The 20529-nt window shown below is 42.3% G+C and overlaps 1 protein-coding gene across 4 annotated transcripts in view; it reads right to left on the bottom strand.

The window, feature by feature from the left end:
• Positions 1-872: 872 nt before the first annotated feature.
• The window catches only part of LOC129235944 (papilin), a 98878-nt gene continuing 79221 nt past the window's right edge, over positions 873-20529 (bottom strand). Inside the window, exons 2-20 of one of the 4 annotated variants that reach the window (XM_054870036.1) lie at positions 13391-13451; positions 13117-13295; positions 12636-13054; positions 11954-12563; positions 11763-11886; positions 11527-11706; positions 7583-11471; positions 7336-7515; positions 6738-6908; positions 5429-6528; positions 5180-5363; positions 4894-5088; positions 4632-4802; positions 3680-4263; positions 3198-3348; positions 2572-3027; positions 2251-2409; positions 2062-2178; positions 873-1991 (exon numbers count right to left, since the gene is read on the bottom strand). In XM_054870036.1, the coding sequence (XP_054726011.1) occupies positions 1828-1991; positions 2062-2178; positions 2251-2409; positions 2572-3027; positions 3198-3348; positions 3680-4263; positions 4632-4802; positions 4894-5088; positions 5180-5363; positions 5429-6528; positions 6738-6908; positions 7336-7515; positions 7583-11471; positions 11527-11706; positions 11763-11886; positions 11954-12563; positions 12636-13054; positions 13117-13295; positions 13391-13451 (9094 nt within the window). In that variant the 3' untranslated portion in view covers positions 873-1827. The remainder of the gene's footprint in view (positions 1992-2061; positions 2179-2250; positions 2410-2571; positions 3028-3197; positions 3349-3679; positions 4264-4631; positions 4803-4893; positions 5089-5179; positions 5364-5428; positions 6529-6737; positions 6909-7335; positions 7516-7582; positions 11472-11526; positions 11707-11762; positions 11887-11953; positions 12564-12635; positions 13055-13116; positions 13296-13390; positions 13452-20529) is intronic. The other 3 variants (XM_054870038.1, XM_054870037.1, XM_054870039.1) reach the window with 3 other exon arrangements.

Genomic DNA, 20529 nt, shown 5'->3' with positions numbered 1-20529 from the left:
AAGTTCCATCTTCGTGCCAGAAACCATATTTATGGAGTATACACATTGCTTTTATTGCTTCCTGTTGTATCTTAAGATCCAGGGGGAGCAAATCAAGCATAGCATTTAGTGCATCACCAGAGGTTGTACTCATGGCACCCGTGATGCATAAACATACACTTCTTTGCAGCCTGTATAGTTCCCGGATTGTGGACTTAACCATGTGTCTGTCGCCACCAGACAACAGAAGCGTAAGTGATGATTGGTCTGATAAGTACTGTGTATATCCATAGGACCACAGCAGGTTTCAGACCCCAGGTTTTGCCAAAGGCTCTACGGCATTGCTGAAAAATCTTCAATGCACGATTCACCTTCAGTGAAACTTGTATCTCCCAAGTCAGCTTCTTATCCAAGATTATCCAAATTGCTTTATTTAACTTTGTTTGATTCTTATTCTTGTTAGTATTCATTTTTATTGAAAATAGTCAATATTACATTAATAAACTTTAATTTAAATAAAAAAAAATGAATTTGATATAAAACAACTTTAATTTGCGTTTAAAAAAAATTTATTTTAAACTAAAAAACTTTAATTTGAAGTTAAAAACCTATATAATACTAATTTTTGTAAAGAAAAATTAACATAAATTTTTTTACAAAGTTTAAATACTAATAACAATGTATTCAATTTCTTTATATTTATTTCTATTGTTATCCCTTCTAAAAACAGGTTTTCTTTCAGCGCTTTTTTGGCGCTGCCGTACGTATGTAACCCCTTAATAGTTTGTTTATGTTGAAAGCATTAATTTTAATTAGTGAAAATTCCCATTTTTTAACTAAAATGCCTATCACTCCAAACTGAAATCCAACTTTGCATTAAAAAGTCAACCACATATATTTATTCTCTTTTGTATCATTAGTTTATTTACAAAAACTTGTTTAACATTTTCATTTGAATTCTTAAATCAATGCACAAATCACTACTACAATTATAAATCGTAAGGCACTTTGTAATTACAAAAAAAAAATCGTTTAAATTAAAATTAATTACAAAAGGGCAACTCACAAATGTTTCTGTGTGTTACCCTTTTGCTCGTTTTGTGTGAGTATTAGTACATTGGTTTGTGTGTGCGCGTATGAGCTTACTTGTGACTTCCGACTTTTACATAAATACACATATTTACAGCTAAGTATGCATGTATGTGTATCGCATGCCCATCAAATCGAGTGCACAGTAAACGATCTGAACAAACGGGCAAAATAAATAGGAACAAATTAAAAACTAAATTTCTATTTTATGTATATACGAGTAAGTGTGTATGTATATTATATAAAAGCTATTATTCTTCGTTATTATTCTCATTTAACATGTATGCGTGTAGCGTGCGTGAGTGTGTGTATGGTTGTGTATAGAGCAAAAGTTCCCAAATTAATACTTGATATAAAATTTTCTGCATAAAAGACGAATTTTGCAATTTTTTTTTGTCGGAAAAGAATACAAAGAGACAGCAGTTAATGTGATAATGAAACTTAAGGTAGCTGAGAATCTACAGCTCGCCTGCGCCGAGCTGAGCTAGCTGAGATGTGTTTTATAGAGTGTGAAAGGCATTGTTCTTTATATACTTGTATGTATTGGTTTTAAATAATTAATTCTAGAGCAGAAAATACTAGCTTGTTAAATTTGTGCGTTAATAGTACTGTTAATTATTATTTTTATTTTTTTTTTTTTTTGGAATTTCAACTGCTTTGAGCTTAAGCGCTATCCCAAAAGGGCAGCTCAAAGCCATCGTAGTAAAGCAAGCGTGTTCTGCATCAAGCGAGTTCGTATTCGCCTATCCGCCTAGTCGTCTACAAGGCATTGGGATGCGCGAACGCTATTTGGCCGGCTAATGTGCATGATCGGCAACAGAACTTGGCGTAGTACTGGTGACGACAGTAGTGACCACTCACAATCAGCTTACAGTTCGCGAAGTATGGATTATCAACACAATCTGGATGGATCGGTATCGAAGCTGTAATAGAGAAGGGGATGAATTGCGTTAGCAGCCAGTGAGTCAACAGCAAAATGCTGCGTCTACTTACACTCAATGGTGACTCTCTCTTCGCTGGTGTTGTAGCTCACGGAATTTCTAGCCGTACAGCCGTACATTCCAGTGTCCTCGGGTGTGGCATTGCTTATCACCAAAGTATGCGGCTCAGCTGTATGTGGTAGATGTGCGTGTGTGTGTGGATTGCGTAAATGAATGTAGTCCAATAGAATTATTCACTTACTTGTAATTTGTATACGCTCATTCGCCTGCAGCGGTATCGAGTCCTTCGTCCAGGTCACATTCGGTGCTGGGTTGCCTTGCACCGAACACTGCATGGCAATAGATGCACCCGGGCTGTAGGTGTTTCTGGGATCCAATGCAAGTACAGCTTGCGCACTCACTAAGCGAAAATTATGCAAGCAAATAAAGAGTTAACGAAAATCTTGCATATCAATGAATAAGCAACACGATGCAACACACAGATAGCAACAAAACGAGTTTACCATAAACCAACTACCCCTACTAGTAGTTTGCCCACATGCAGCCAATAGCAGATACTTACTTAATTGCGGTCGGCGCGGTGGTTCGACGTACACTGGTGGCGGTGGTGGCTGTGGTCGTTGTGGTCGGTATGGATATGAGGGGCGTTGTGTGACTGGTGCGCGTGCCGGATCTATGATATACTGCAGATATGGCGCTTCGTCGTTAGTGACGGCGCGTGCTGGTCCAACTGCCTTTAACACCACCTTCATCGAGGTTGGGCGACCTAAGCCATTCCAAACCTCGCAAGTGTATGGACCCAGATCCGTCAATTGTATGGAGCGGAACATCAACGAGTAATCGCGTGTCAATTCGAAGCGATCGCTTATCAAGCCCAAACGTTTACGATTACGCCACCAGCTCACATGCGGCGCTGGATGACCACCGGCCGGACAACGCACTTGCGCTGGTCGATTCAAGCCAACAATTTGTGTAGCATTCTTCTCGCCATAAACATAGGCGGGTATTTCTTTCGGTTCTACATTATTACAAATGCATATAGCAAGCAATCATTTTTTTTTTTTTGTGCATTTGTTAGACAAAGCGAGATAAGCATTAGCAACGACCCACATGCAAAATATTAAAATAAAACATGCGCCATATTAATATAACCGACACCACATTTAGCGTATAAGAAAATGCTCAAACCTGTCACTGCCAGCTGCACCTCGCGACTCACTGGTTCTCCAAGGCCATTGGATGCTACACACACATACGAGCCGCTATCCGTTTGACGCACTTGCACTATCGTCAAGTCACCGGCGGCAGTCAATACGTAACGTCCTTGATTGGTGTCAATCTGCGAACAAATAAGAAGAAGAAAAGAGGCTCACTAAATACAAATGTACTTTAGCGAGAATAGTCAAGAGTTTGGGGGAATTTGTAATTAAAGCATTTGCGATTGGTGTTCGCTAGCAAAAAGCTGCCACTCCACCCAATTTCAAAGTTATTTCGATCCTAGTTGATACTATGACTTGAAGCTTTACATGGAATACCCATTAATGTGCATTACAAAACTCTGCAAAAAGGCCAACTTGTCACATTTTAGATTGGCGCACAAATTCATATGAAAATGTAAGCAGCCAAGGCCACACGCGTTTGATGTCAATTCACCCTAATATCTAACTTACCACCACATTACTGCGCGACCATGTAACATTCGGTGGCGGACTGCCAGTGGCGAAGCAACGCAATACAGCGATTCCGCCAACAGCCGATTGCACATTAACCTCTTGCGGTTTCTTAGGCTCCAACGCAACCTGCGTATCGCCTGGGTAAACGACAGCGGGTGCGGGTGTGGTTGGTGGGCGCGGACGAGACGTTGGTTGCGTAGGACGTACGCACACAAAGCCGCAACCGTTGCTGCAACACTTGTTATCCTCGCGACAATCGGCATCCGTGTAACACTCACGACCACAATTCTCCGCTTCTGGTTCACTGAGACGCGGGCACTCGCCTGTCTTATTGGTGTCACGGCAAACGGGTACGAATTGTCGGGAGGCATCGCTCGACACGTCGACTGCGCATTGTTGACCTTCGGCACACTCATAACGCTCACATGGATTCTCACAAATGCAACTAGTGCAATCGCTATTCTCGACTGGTACACGACGGGAGCCGAACGGACAACGAAGTACACGACATTCTTGCTCAAAGGTTTCGCATGCGTTGGGTTCGATCTCGTTATCGCTGATCTCTGGTGTCTTTTCGGTTCCTGGGTGGAGGAAAGGAAAAAGTGATTAATTGGAAAATACAGGTAAGTAAGGGAACGAAAAATGAGTGTACAAATTATTGCGTTCCAACGAACTCCCAGCCCATAAACCATTACCACGTGCAAGCCAACAAAAGAAATGGCATGAAAGTGCATCCAAACTACAAATACTTAGACTACAACTAGCAAAGATGAAGGAACTTAAATTAAGTAGACATTCTAAAAATGCATTGTATATTAGCAAAGTTCAGTGCGAAAAATAGAGTTTGTGTTTTTTCGTTTTGTGCGCAAAATGAATCGGTGCAAAATATGTGAGTGCGTAGAAATGTCATAGTGCCAGAATATGTATGTGACGTGTGGCATGCGCTTACTTGCACAGTAATCAAAGCAAGCTTCGTATGAACGGAAATTGTTCTGGTTGCCAGCGCAACCCGAATAAATGAATGATACACAGGTGCCGCGTTCGTCGTCGTAGTAGTAGCGGCGTTCGTCGGCCGTAGTTCCGTTGCAACTTCCACTTTGTACTGGCAGCTTACAAATATCTACTCAGAAAATTTAATAAAAAATATATAAAAAAATAGTTCAACCAAAAACAGTCCGCTGAACACCGACATCTCTGCATTCTATGTTTACCTTTGGGAGCGCGCGTCTTTGGCTCTTGACCTAAAATGCAAACCGACTCGCACTCTGCGCGTTCGCTAAACCGATTAGCTGTACCTTCACAACCACCATAAGTGAAGGGATCACAAGTGCGTGCCGCTTTGTTGTAATAGAAACGTGTCTGCCACTGACGGCATGGACCAGTCTCCACTGGTTCATTGCACACATCTAGCAGACGTAAATGCGTCAGTATGTTCATTAATATATGAGTTCTTGAAAATAAATGCCGTTACATTTTTTCGTTATACTATATACTTACCCACTCCTTTGAATTCACCGCATTGGCGATCGCATTGTTCCTTGCTTTCGAAACGATTACCATTACCACCACAGCCCGAGTAGGAGAAGGCTGTGCAAGCCATAGTTTCAACATCGTAGAACCATGCAGCGGTACTGTTTTCGCAATCGCCACGCTCGACAGGCAGATCACAAACCGAATAAGCCTGCAAGCAAAAAAATTGCCACCATTGTAAAGCATAAAAATTACATTAAAGAGGCGGTCACTAACCGGCGCAGCTGGTTCGGGTTGCTGAGGTGATTCATTGCCGCACCATTGCAAACATTCCGCCTCTGTTACGAAGTTGTTTCTATTGCCGCGACAGCCAGTGAACTCGAATTCGTAGCAACGTTTGTCGCGTTCATCGAAGTACCAGCGTATAATGTGGTCCTCACATCTACCTGGCAGTGGTGGTAGTGAGCATGTTGTCTGTACCTCGAAGCATTGATCCTGGCACTCTTCCTCGCTGTTGAAATTATTCTGATTGCCACCACAACCGCCGTAAATGAACTCGTCACACAGGCCTTCCGCATAGTTGTAATACCAACGCGTCTGATTGGCGTCCGAGCATTGGCCATAATCGGGCTGCAACGTACAACCTCTGTCTTCGCGCGAGTCCGGCGCAGGTGCAGGTGCTGGTGCCGGCGCTGGTTCCTCTTCATCTTCGCCAAAACGCACATTAACGGAGGGCACCTGTGGCGAACAACGTGCACTGCACGCCGCCTCGGTTTCAAAGCGGTTTCCATTGCCGCCGCAACCACCATAGTAGAATTGTTTGCAACGTCCCTCTGTTGTATCGTAGTACCACTTCAAGGTAGGGTCATCACAATCTCCCGGATCTGAGGGTACTTCACAAACATTTTCAGTTACCGGCGCTGGGGCGGGCTGTGCAGCTGGCTGGCGCTCAGGAGCAGGAGCAGGAGCGGGAGGTTGCACAGCGCACAATTGATTACACTCATCTTGAGAACTGAATCGATTTGCATTGCCACCACAGCCGCCATAGTAGAATTGACGACATGCCTGTACGTCTCTATCATAGTACCACTGCAGTACGAAGGCACGGCAATCACCTGCATCTGCACTATACCGGCAGACCTCGTTCGTGCTGGGCGCCGGCGCAGATTTGAGCTCTGGTTCGGGTTCAGGTTCAGGTTCAGGTTTCTTTTCGCAACGCTGCAGACAAGCCTCTTCGGTAGGGAACTTATTTTCATTGCCACCGCAGCCGCCGTAGTAGAATTGACGGCAACGCTCATCCTTGGTGTCATAGTACCACATGGCGGTGTAGTCGGTGCACGCGCCAACTTCAGCAGGTATCTCGCAGACATCCTTGGCTATTAAGTGCATAATCGGGAATTTAATTGAAATGTTAAATAGGCTAATCATTCAGTGATGAAAATGGAATGATTGGAATGGAATCTTCTTTACACAACAATCAAAGCGACGGCTGCCACAACTGTGAGTGTGTGTGTGAATTATCATGTGTTTGGGTATGTGTTGTATTGGGGTTTGTTGACTGTTTTATAATTTACAATGGCCTTACCAACTTCCTTCGGGCAATGGTCCTCGCAAGACTCCTGGGTTGGGAAATTGTTTTTGTTGCCACCACAACCTGTGTAGTAGAAGGGCATGCACTTGTTGTCCGCGTCCGAGTAATGCCAACGCGCATGTTGCTCACTGCAATCACCGGGTTGCTTAGGAAGCGAGCAATAATCTAATACAGCAACAGGGTGTGTTTTTCGAAGTGTGACGTAGTGTAATGTATTGTTGGTAGTGGTGTAGTAAAGAGAAGGATTGCGCAGGGAATGCAGCAATTTCATTTGTATGATAAAGTATTAGCGGAAGGGAGGAGAGCAAGCAGCAAGCAAGCATGCAACATAGTGAGTATGAGAAAAGGAAAGACAAACATTTAACATACCGTAACGTCACAAACAAAAACCAAATAGCAAATAATTTTAATACTAGCAAATAAAATGAAAAAACTGTTTGAGCCAACACCAAAGTCACTAGCCAGTAGTAGCTAGTGATTTCATGCCAGAAACATACATACATGCCCCCAATTTTAAAAACAACTCTGCATAGCAAACTTGTAAGGAATACCAAACCCAAATATAACAGCGACTTAAATACTGAAATCAAACCTTTGTGTACGCCGGGTTGTCTGCAATGATAGTTGCAGGCATGATCGGTTGGATAGTTGTTCTTGTTGCCCTTGCAACCGCCATAGCGGAATGGACGACACACATCCGTTTCGTTATCATAATACCAACGTTCAAAGCTACCCTCACATGGTCCAGGCTCCATAGGCTGATCGCAGGGCGCTATAAAAGAAAAGCCCCTTAGGTATGACAAAGCTAATTTCCATAGTTTAAAACACTTCTAACGTACGCGTAGTTTCATCAATGGCGCAGAGTGCCTGGCACTCGGCCAAACTGTCAAATCTGTTCGATGTGCCATAGCAGCCGCCATAGTTGAACTCCTCGCAACGATTGCGTTCTGCATCAAAGTACCATTTTTTGTTATATCCTGTGCACGGTCCCGAGCTTTTCGGCAAGAAGCACGCCTCCTTGCCAGTGTACTCTTGGCAGGTAGCCTTGCAGTCACCTTCGGTTTCGAAGCGATTATCGTTACCTTCACAGCCACCATACCAGAAACGTGCACATGCACCATACGATGTGTCAAAGAAGTATTTGATGCTGAAGTTTCCGCAAGGTCCAGTAACTTTTGGTAGACCGCATGCCTTTTGTGGTGGTTCCTTAACCGATCCGCAACCTTCGAACTTCTCGCCTTCCGCTGGTGTGGCACCATCAGGACAGCAGCCATATTTGCTCTCCAAGCAAGTGCAACCCTCGCCGTTTGGTCCTTTAGCAGGTGTCTTCTCATCGGGGCAGCATTTGAATTCGGTTTGTGAGCAATGGCAACCATAGTGATGCGGTCCCTGTGCAATCGTAAGGCCATCAGGACAGCAACCGAATTGTAGCGTATGGCATGGGCAGCCCTCGAATTTCGGTCCACTAGCTACTGTGATCTTATCTGGGCAACATCCATGTGGCGAGCTCTCACAACTGCAACCCTCATTGTTGGGTCCTCGTGCAGCCATCTTTTGGTCGGCACAACATCCGTAAGGAGTGTACTTGCAGTCGCAATCTTCGAAGTTCGGTCCGCGTGCAGCATTAATGTTGTCTTGGCAACAGCCGTATTGAGTGTTTATACAACAACCCTCACCAAGTGGTCCATGCGCAGGGGTTTGATTGTCAGGGCAACAACCGAAAGGCTCGCGTGTGCATGGTGCGCAACCTGTGTAATCAGGGCCAGCGGCAGCAGTGCGACCATCTGGACAGCAACCATGTGGTGTTTGTGCACACTGTCTAGTATCTGGTGCAGCTGGTTCACAGCCTTCGAAGTCTTTTCCTTTAGCTTCAGTGACGCCATCTGGACAACAGCCAAACTCACCAAAAGAGCAAGATTTAACCACTTCAAGCTCTGGTTCAGTTGTGCTTTCTGCAATTTCTGTGCTCTCTGGAGTTTCTGTGCTTTCTGCAGTTTCTGTAGACTCTGTGCTTTCTGGGGATATTGTACTTTCTGGTACGTCGGTTGTTTCTCCAGATCCCTCTGTGACCACTTCGACGGTTGTTGTTGGTGGTGCGGTCGTTGTTTCAGGGCATCCTTCATTTTCCTCTCCTTCAGAGGGTGTAAAGTTGTCTGGACAACATCCGAATAACGTCTCTGCGCATTGTGATTTAGGGCATCCCTCATTGTTTTCGCCTTCAGCTGGTGAAACACCGTCCGAGCAACATCCATATTTGGTTTCAGCGCATGTTTTAACAATAGGACAGCCCGCATCGAATGAACCCTTAGCCGGTGTCTTCTTGTCGGGACAACATCCATAAGTTGACTTTCTGCAATCCTTCTTGGCTTTGCACTTCTTGAGTTTTGGTGCCTTAGTGACGAGAGCTTCCAGAGTGTTAGGAGTGCTTTCTTCATCTTCTCCAGTTGTAGACCAGATATCAACTGTTGAACCTGTTTCCCCAGAGCCCTCAAGGGTCGTGTCGTCAGTAGATCCACTCTCTGTTGTCTCTGTGCTTTCAGTAGGTCCGCTTTCAGTTGTCTCTGTGCTTTCTGTTGATCCAGTTTCTGTTGTTTCTGACACATCAGTTGAAGAAGAAGATTCAGTGCTTCCACTTGTGCTGATCGAGGAACTTTCACTCGAGCTAATGTCTGATGTAGATTCTGATGATACTCCTTCGGTGGTAGATTCAGTCGACGCTCCAGTTGTACTTTCTTCAGTTGAAACTGAAATTGTGGATTCTGAAACATCGGTGGAGCCTGAGATTTCGGTAGTATCACTTGAAAATGTTGTGGTTTCGTCACTTTCACTAGACATTGTTGAATCTGAGGAACCAGTTGTGTCACTAGCCTCTGTTTCTGTGGTGCCAGTTGAATCGTTTGAGACATCTGTAGTTTCAGAAATACCAGAATCAGTTGTACTAAGAGAAGAATCAGTGCTAATGTCAGTTGTTTCTGTCTCATCGGAAATACCCGTTTCTGTCGTGTCGGAACCAGTAGATTCTGTTGTCATATCCGAACCACTAACCGTGGAATCAATAGTGGTGTCAGCAGTAGTATCAGTGGAACTTGAGAAGTCGGTTGAACTTTCGGTTGATTCAGTAGACAAAGGAGATGCTGTTGTGGACTCAACTGAGACTGAAGACTCCGTGGAGTCGGTTGATTCTGTGGATTGCTCGCTAGTTGATTCTGTTGTATCGGTGGATGAAGAGACTGTCGACTCTGTGGTATCAGTAGAGGTAGACTCAGTTGATTCAGTAGTATCAGTAGAGGTAGACTCAGTTGATTCGGTTGTATCAGTGGATGAAGACTCGGTAGACTCTGTTGATTGTGTAGAGTCTGTGGTTGAAGACCCTGTTGATACTGATTCGGTAGATATGGAGGATCCTGTGGTATCACTAGATTCACTAGTAGACTCAGTGGTATCTGAGGAGCCTATTGTGGACTCAGTAGAAATAGGTGATTCTGTTGTTTCAGGAGAAGCAGAGGACTCAGTAGACTCAGAAGATCCAGTAGTATCAGTAGAATCAGTTGAAGATAAAACTTCTGTAGAGCTGGATTCATCAGTGCTACCAGATGCAGTCGATTCTGTTGACTCAGGTGATGCTGGTGATTCTGTAGATTGAGAAATTTGCGTACTTTCAGAGACATCGGTAGAAGCAGTGGACGCCGAAGTGTCAGTCGACTCGGTAGAACCTGAGACATCAGTTGAACCTGTCTCAGTAGATTGCGTAGATTCAGGAGATGCTGATGATTCGGGCGATTCTGTAGATTCAGTTGCATCTGTTGAACCAGACACCAGAGTCGTTTCTTCAGATGTTTCCTCAGATGTTTTCTCGGTGGGAGAAACGTCAGTTGAAACAAATTCAGTAGTATCAGAGATTCCGACAGTCGAACTGAGTTCCTCCCCACTTCCTTCACTCTCAAGAGTACTTTCATCAGTAATATCTGTTTCCTCACCTGATCCCTCGACTGTGGTAAATGGAATGTCTGTAGAAGTAATTTCACTTGATTCGTCGGTAGAGGGTGAATCACTTAGCATTAGTTCATCGGTAATAAGTGATGATAACGTCGTTGTCTCTTCATCGAGGTCAATACCATCAGATATCTTGAGATCATCCTTTGTTGCCAATTCAAGTTCCTCATCCTCCTCTTCACATTCATCTTCTACGTCAGCGTCTTCTCCAATCGGCGTTGCAGTACTATCGACTGGAAGTAGCTCGTCAGCAGTACAGGCTTGAGTATTGCATTTTTCGGAAAGGGGCTCAATCTTTGATTCATCGCAGTCGAGCGACTTTGTTCCGTTCGCTAAGCACAAAACCTCACGTGTTCGTTCTCCACCACCACAAGGTTTACTGCAAGGGTCCCATGGTCCAGTAAACCACTGACCGGGACACTTTTTCTCCTCGCCCTCGCACTCCTGCTCGGTTTCTGGTTTTGCTGACGCATCGCATTTTGTCTCGTCAGCTGGTTTTATACTCTTACCATCGAACTCTCCACATATCACTATACGGGACTGTACACCCTTCCCGCATGCCGCCGAGCATTTGCTCCATTCCGAGGTGAACCATTTTGGTTTGCACTTTGATGATTTGCATGGTCGCGACAGGGCAGGTACTTCGGGGGCACAGAATTCTTCGGGATAAATCTTGCCTGACTTAGAGGCGCAAACGGCGGTGCGTGTTTCCGTCTTTTGTCCGCACTCATCACACTGAGAATAAAGTAATGAAATAGCAGCTAAAATAACAGCTTATCTTCGGACTTACCCCGCTCCATTCCGATATAATCCAGTCCACACCCTCACAAGGAGCCAAGATACATTCCTTCTCTGTGGGTGGTTTCTCTTCCACACAGTCTTCTTCTGGCAGTACTCTCTTCCGACCATTCTCTTCAATGTAGCATGTCACTTTCCGCTTCTGCTTACCTTCGCCGCACAACTTGTCGCACTAGAAATATTTGTACAATAAAAGGCAAAGAAGAATAGCAGACGCGCATAACTTACTGGTGTCCAAGGACCCAAGTGATATTTAGGACAGTTTTTAACATCTCTATTGCACTCTTGTTGGGTGGCTGGTTTATTGCCCACACTTTGCAAGCATACTGAATCTTCTTCTGCTGTGCGGTCTCTGTGAAGCGGCAGAAAATTACAAACAACATTTTTCTAGCAACCTTCCCATTTCTGCTTCAACTTACCCATTTGGCGAAATACGTTCACAGGTAACTGTTCTATTTTGTACACCATCAGCTCCACAGCCCTTGGAGCATTTGCCCCACTCACCTTCTACCCAATTAGGTGCGCATGGATCCTCGTTACACGCCTGCTCTTCCAATGGCTTCGCGCTAGCATCACACAAATTTGGATCAACTTCTTCGAGAGTCATACGGTTGTTGCAAGTTACTGTGCGAGACTGTGTGCCACCTCCGCAGGGCACACTACATGGCTCGAATTCCATGTGCGTCCAGGAATACTCCACTGGCGGTGCATTATTTATCGACTCAGGTATGCTGTACTCATAATCTATGCTCACATTCTTATCCTGCACCAACATCATAATGGTAATGGACTCCGTTGTGGGCCCACTGCATGTCAGCTGATCGGGTGCGGCAAAGCCTGCCGGTTTTCTTTGATAGTTCCACCAGCAGCCCGCATAGAACATTGGACGTGGGAAATCAATGCGCCAATTGCCATTCAAGTAGTAATGGCCGGATGAGTTGCGGCAGGCCAAATAGTTATTCGACGGTGTTGTCTCTTGTACGCGTATATTGGTGGCGCCGCTCGGAATGAGTACTATGTCGTTGTAACCTGAAAACAAAAGTAATAAATCATGCAATCAGCAAAGAAAATCGCACAATCCAACCAACGACGGCTACTCACCAACTGGATAATTGTTGGCAGTGAAAGTGTTCGCAATGGTATGACACGTACTGCCATCCCCATCACATTTACGGCACTTGTCCTCCTTTGCATTTGAGCCCAGCATCATATCGCAACCCACAGGCTGACATTCGCCATCTACGCACACATCAAGATCACGGTCATTACAGCGTGTGCCGTCGATGACCTTCGCTTTCTGGCGATAGTAAAAACGTTCGCCCACCGGCATACAATTCAGCTCACACGGATTGGGCGCGTTCATGTACGGCACCCATTCGTACGTCACGCCATCGAAGGGAACGCGATTGAAGCGCGCACACTGCTGCGCTCTAAAGTCGGCCTCCTCCTCGGGGCAGTCTTGAGTATTGCAAGAGAAATACTTGCGGTTGCCACCTTTGCAAAGAGGCGCACCATTAGGACTGCAATGGAGGAAGAAGTACTAGCAAATAGTTAGTAGAGGAAAGACAGATATCGGACTTACGCAATTCTGCGACAATCGCGAGTTTGAAACGACACGCCGCCACCACACGAGCGTGAACACTCGGATGGTGAACTCCAGTCAGTCCATTCATTGGCATCATCACCCTCGCCACCGGGTACAATACTACTCGCTGGTAAGTACATATTGGCGCCATATTGTCTTTTCTGTCGCGTTCCATACTGCGAAAGGAATAAAGAGATTTATTTACTTTTATTTCTTTTTTTTTTTGTTGTGGTGAGTGAAATATATATTTTAAAAGCAAAAATTTACTCACGAATCTGGAGTGTGAACTTTGAACACAGAAGAGCAGGATGAATAATATCAAGGCCGTTGAACTAGAAAAAGAGAAGAAAAACAAAAATTCTGGTAAGTTATTAAATTATATTTGCTTTTAAAAAGATATGAATAACATCTTAGAAAAAGACCAGCTATTGCAAAAACAATTTAATAAAGAATTATAGTATAAAGGAGTTAACGTAACTAGGAGGTTCATAAGGACTTAAGAGCCGTTCAATACTCGGTTATTTCAATCACCAATTATTTCAAAAAGGTGGAGTAAAAATTTATCTCGAGAAGTCGGTGGCTGATTGCATTGAGTGCTGAAGTTCAAAATGTAATCGTTGATCTTAATAATTCAAGGAAATCTGCCAGGTGGCCCTCCATTTCTTCATGTGCTATTTTGAAAACTCTGTAGCCCCTGTACAATAGACGGAGAACCCAGAAAGTCCAGGGGATTCCACGCCATTCAATTTTCAAACTCGTAGCTGTATTTATTGGTTCTTGGTTGATCACCACACACGTGGAAATGCTAAGTTTTCCATTTAACCCTCATTGCAGAAGCTGTAAGGACCTTTCAGAAAAGGACACTGTTGATCACTTTCTCTATAGGTCCGAGTTTGGCAACTAGACGATTAAGGTCACTGGGTGATCCTTTCTTCGAAAGCCTGGGGCAGTGCGCCGACCAAATCAATCTGATCAATATTTTGGCTGGCGGTTGTTATCAGCCTGTTGGAGGTCTCATAATGGTATCAAAACGACGCTTTAGTGCTACTTGGTGATACATCAACCATTTCGCCTACCTACAAGGTTAAATCACCCTAGCAGAAAATGTGTACTATTTCCAAATGGAGTCGTCAGTCAATCAAATTTAACATTTGTGAACCAGACAACTGCAGCAAACAAGTGAACAATAAGCAAACAGTAGTGGAGCGCGTAACAGTCAAAATAAGGATTTATATCACTTAAAATCATTTTTTTTTTAGCACAAAAATTATTCAAAAACATAATTGGATGATTAATTTTGTGCCACCTTGTCGTATCTTGTATGATGGACTAATTTGCTCAATAATAACAACCCAAATTACCAGCTCCACATCTTTCTATGATTAACGGGCCACCAAGTCCCATATGATTTGCAAGCACACAAAGGCAACAAGTTTTCTTAAGCCTGATGATAATTACCAGCAATAGGGCTGCCAAACCAAGAACAAAGCTTCATAATTTTTCAGATCACACAATACGCGAAGAGTTGCAAGCGAAAGAGACTAAAATTTGAAAACTGTGCATATTAAGAAACAAACAAATACAAATGCAACAAAGTTATATGGAGAGAAAACGATTTTAGTCATAGTCGAAATGAAAATCAATTTACTATGCAAACAAATTTAAAACATCAACTAAAGCAGCTCTCCATTAACGGCTCTTAAACATATATGTATGTACACAACTGTTGGTAAGCGCCGCACAGTGTAGCATTTTGCCAACATAGGGGGACTTAATACAAAACAGAAATAATATATTCGAAAAATATTCCATTCCACAGAAGGAAATTCATTTTTTTTTTTTGTAAATCCTAACACAAACATTTTGCAGAATATCCACTCAGAAGTTAATATCTCCAAAACGAGTTGATTAAAGGCTTTAACAACTTCTACAGGCGTTGAAAAATGTTGACCTTCAATTGTATTTTTACTTTCGGGAACAAAAAGAGATATTTAGGTGCCAAATCAGGGCTGTAAGGAGGATAACTCATTATTTCGATCTTTTGAGTGCCCAGCACCTCTCTCATGTGAGCCAATATGTGAGAGCTCGCTTATCCTGGTGATGATTCGTCCCCGCTGGTTCGTTTTCCCTCATCTACGAAAACTTTTAGCAAACAAATGTTTGTAGAGCACTCAGAATTGACTGTTTTAAGTTAATCTAGTGGCAAACTTGAGACATTACCAAATTTCAAAAAAACAAAAAAAAACAGGCGACCATTTGCCTTGAGATACCTATTCCGCGAACAACTCTTTTTGGATTAAGCTCGACTTGGAACACCCGATCGGATGCTTTTTTGCTCCTACTAATATGTATAGGTGCAAGATGCGTCATTTGTCATAGACATACTTTGAGCTAGAGCGTCTGAATTTCTTCATCCTTCAACATTTATGTACACCAGTCGAAACGAGTTCGCGTCATTTTTTGAGCATTTTTCAAATTATGCAAATTATCCAACGATAACAAATCTTCCTGGCGACAAAATGTTAACGCAATATTGAATGTATAAAAGTCCTATTAAGTAACTATGATCCTACTAAGATACTATAACGGTCCTACCCATCCATGGACGCCTCTAACTCGCTGTATGACGATCTTGTGTTATCAATTGCCGCACTGCATCGATTGTTTCTGGCACAACGACCGTGTTTGGATGGCCTTCACGAAATTCGCCCTGCAAATATCGACGTGTTGGCTGTGTTAGAACTCATTGTGTCAGCGTTTCACAGTGGCTAAATCTGATGTTTCAACGACAAAAGTCGAAGTAAGTTAGTCAATGCACTCCTGTCTCGATAATTGTAACAAATCATTGCACGAAAATGTTTACGAGTTAATTCCTCCTTGTGGGCGCGATGAATTTTTCAACTCACTGAAAAAAGAAGAACTAAACCGAAAAATTTTAACATTTTTTCACACATGAGAAGGTCGACATGTGTGCGATGCTTTAAGTCAACAGTAAAATATCGTATATGCATTTTTAGTTATTCACTAAGTGGAACTATTGTTGAAGCGGCGTTGCATATTTTTCTAGTACATACTTGTGATTTAACTCTCCCTATTCCCGTAAAAGCAAATAAAGTTGAGAGCTATAAGCAATTAAAAGCGCTAAATAAAAGAATTCGTTCAGTACAAATTCTCCTCGACAGAATTTGGCAAATTAATGGTAAATCACTTCAAACGGCTGCCTACGTACCAACCAAAAACGACAAATGAGCGATTGTGTAGTTAAAGTCGAAGATTTTGCGCCTGACGGACACCTTTGTCCAGACTTCGGGTTAGTAGATGGACGAGTGGAACATACTGTGATTAACCGGTTACAACGTTTTTTTTAAGCAGATTTTTTACGAAATGACTAAATTTGAATAAAGTGAATATTCTTTGCGCAAATGAGAGATCTCAATCATTAAATTTGATAAATATTAAGGGAGGTACTATTTTTTAACAAATGAGATGCCTTATAGAAATATATATAAAGATTAATAGGGCAGAGTACTTTTCAGCGCTGCACGACAGAAGCTGTAGAACTTTGACCTACTACAGAAAATTTGTCAGAATATTTATTGTTCAAAAGTTCAAGAGTTCAGAAGTAAAGATAAAAAAAAAATGTGAAAAATTTATTTTAATTTATTTTTAATTTTAAGAGCCATATTTTGGCCTTAAAACTGAAAAAAAGAAGGATCCGTATGAAAAGGGGAGTAGTGGTTTAGTTTGTGTTCAACATTGCTCGTCTTTGAACTTAACCTTTGAGCGAGCAATAAAAGTTCACATACAGAATTTCAAGTCGACATATCGATTGCAATTAAATAAGCCCGTCTAGATTGTCAAAACCTTACACTGTGCGCCGACTACATAAAATAAAAATAAAATAAATACATACATACACACAAATGTATACAAATATGTTGACTCAAGCACACAAAACTGATCGACACTTCTTGCTCTTAGCTTATTTACACATCCCCACTCAAATTTAACCGCGAGCCATCATATTTGTCATGCTATGTGGCATGAGCGCTTAGGATAACAAATTTTAGATATAGCAATAATAAGCAAATGTTTCAGTCCATTTATTTTTCCTCACATTCTCGAACATAGAAAACAAACTATGCCGTCAATGAGCCTATTGCAAGATGCATCCGATTGTGAAATAATTATGCGGTTTATGTATTACAAGCAAACTCCCGTCCTTAACGGAATTCACGACATGAATTCGGAAAATATGCAATTAGTAATCCCGACATTTTCATAGTTGGTGTTGCCAAGCACTTGAATTAAGTTCGAAATGATCCTACCGAGTTTTTAGACGAAATTCAAGTGATTTTTGTTTACATTATTTATTGGTAGAAGAGCAATAGTTCTCCATCTCCAAATTTTATTAGCATTTTTTGATTTAAATAATGAGTTTCAGTTTTGATATCTGTCACGGGTATCAAGTCGAATGCCGTTGGAGAGAATGGGTTATCCTTGAAATTTACGAAACTTGTGCTACCATTTATTCTTGGCACTCTAACATTTATTGCTAATCACTGCTTCAGAACTTTATATTATTCAACAGGCTGATAAAAGGCTCTCATAATTTCTAGAGCCAAAAAGAGTCAAATGGTAGTACCATGGTGATTATAGGCCTACAATACGATGTATACGCCATGGTGAAAAGATTTTTGATGGTGTGACCACCTTCAGACCGTCAATCGGCTCTCAGCAATTTCGGAGGAATCAGCTGATTAGGCGACGTAACCTGGGTCGTAGTAGTTGTTTGCTTATAAAAAAAACTAGGATTGTGTTGGTGGCATACGAAAAACATCAACAAAGTCGGTAACGGTCGCCAGAGATGGTTTCAGATAGTTTAAAAAGTTCATAATAGATAACACCCTTTTGATCCTCCCAAATGCACAACATACTCTTTGAAACATGAATAGTTTTCACGTCACCAAACGTCTGTCGATTTCCCTCTCCTTCAATTCATGTGGCACCCAGTTACCTGCTTTCTGGACCATTCTGCACTTTTCTTTACAAGGTAATAATGAAGCATGACTTCCCTCAAATGCTGTTTTTTCGGGACGATTGTAGACATTTTTGACGTCAGATAAAAACAGATCTTTACGCTTCAAACGAATGTCAAATACTGTGATCGAGACCTCACATATACACCTTCAAATCACCAGTGTATTATAATATTAGAGCGAGTGTTTTACAGTGTATTACTTTTACGAGTGCGGAAACCCATACCCAATATATTTTTTCCCGTAGTTCCTAGGTGGAGCAAAGGGCCTCAACAGACAATTGAAAATTGTTTTTATTGAAAACTAAGAATTTGATTTGTCGCCAAGTGTGACTCGCTTGTAGCGTATTTGCTTCCACTAATCGCCTCCACGTTTTATATAGTCTACCACATCTCCAACTGCCTTGTGGGTTTCATTCATGGGCTGCTTTTGTTATATCTCCATGTGGTTTTCACAGTGGGGTACCGAACCAATTCCACTTCCACCGCCGAATTCCAAGATGATCGTCTATCTGTCAGGCCCGAAAACAGCAACAGTTTTGTGATTGATAAATACCTGGAATACTTGTGTATCATGCATTGTTGTCTTCCATGTCTCACACACATACTGAACAAAAAAATTTACATTAGATTGCACGATCCGGAATTTCGTGCGCCTGGTTATATGTGATGAGCTCCACACTTTATTCAAAACACCAAACACAGCGTGACCATTCGATATGCGATGGCAAATGTCGGCTACTGAGCCGCCATTTTTGTTGATGGCGCTTCCGAGACAGCAGAACTCATCTACTCTACCTCGATTTTAGAGCTGTTTATCTGATTTTCAAGCCCTCTTTCGCTGCACATTCGCTTACCGCTGCGTTCTTTGGCTCTATATGTGAATATTCAATGTAGTCCCAGATTCCAGAACATACCTCTTTTAGCCACGGAAGCTTGACGCATTACTACGCGCGGTACTAGGTTGAATAGGAGCGGGAATAGCAAGCAACCCTATCTTGCTCCTTTCTGTACTTGAATGCTCCCGCTCAGGATGTTCTCAAATCTCACTTTGCAAGTGGCATCTGTATACAATTCTGTTATGATTTTTCAGGTACTCCTTTACAGACGAGGGCGCTACAGAACGTATCGTGGTTGAGAGTGTCAAAATCGATGAAACGCCTTTTCGAAGTCGATGGGTAGTGTGCGCCACTCAACAGACTGCTCTACAATCACTCGTAACACGTTCGCGGACGTGAATGCTATAGCATTCATTTTTATAGTGATGCAAAATTACGTGAATGCTACAGCATTCAAAGTAAAAGTTTGGTTCATTTAATTTTATGTAACTTTAAGTTTTTGTAATTAATATACATTTCAAAGTAATAAACACTTAATTCATTAAGTACTTTCATGTAACAGTTAAAATGCGATGTTCTGACTACTCTTATAATAGGTATATGTATAATCAGATTTTGAATATTACAACTAGTTTCAAAAATATTTGCCTGTCTATTTTTGCAGCTCTCTGAAATTTTTAGTATCCGCGAACGTGTTAAGGTGTTAATGTGGTCGACGTAAGAGCGGCGTGGCCGAAATTTCGCTTGTTCTTCCCTTAGGCCGCACAGCAGGTCGTTGGATAGTTTTTTGTTGATTATAGAAACTATGATTTTATTCACTATACTCAGCAGGGTTATGCCTCTGCAATTTTCGCCCTTAGATGCATTGCCGTATGTTTTCTGAGTTCCAAATATCATTTATTAGGGGGCAGTAAAAGATGGTGCACTCGACTCCGGATTAGCCTTGAGAAGTTCTGGATTGATTTTATCTGGCCCTGGCGCCTTCTTAGCTTTTTAACTAAACCTCTATGCTAAATTTATTCAAAATCTTTAATTAGTCAAATTATTCTGTTTAGCCTCACTCTGTAGATAAATATCAATAAATAAATAAATAAGTGTACAAAATTGATCAACGGCGCGCAGAGCCATGAGAAATGAAAGAAAAACAAAAGAAAGGCTAAGCGCCTAATGCAAATGCACACAGATACATATTTATATGAATTTATGTATGCAAGTTTGTTTAGGCACAGGAAAATTGTTTTATATGCCAACAAGTTGCACTTTCATTGCGTGCCACGACCGCAACCGCAACCACAACCGCAGCCACTGTCATTGCCACCAACACCAAGCGGCATTGCATCGGTCAACAAGTGCATAAGCACTCGCAGTTAATTAATTTTTATGGCTTCGCACGCTTCATAAACAATTCAAAAGACAAATAAATAAAGCATGAAGAGTGGCGCAAAAGCAACAAACACACGTTTATGTGCAAGTTGACAGTGATATCATTTTCAAAATTTGGAATGCTGTTGGCCGGCAGCCTATATATGTATG

This window comes from Anastrepha obliqua, chromosome 1 (assembly GCF_027943255.1).
Source record: "Anastrepha obliqua isolate idAnaObli1 chromosome 1, idAnaObli1_1.0, whole genome shotgun sequence".
NCBI lineage: Eukaryota > Metazoa > Arthropoda > Insecta > Diptera > Tephritidae > Anastrepha > Anastrepha obliqua.
Note: the sequence above shows the minus strand (reverse complement) of the source record. Positions and strands in the feature narration are given on the sequence as shown.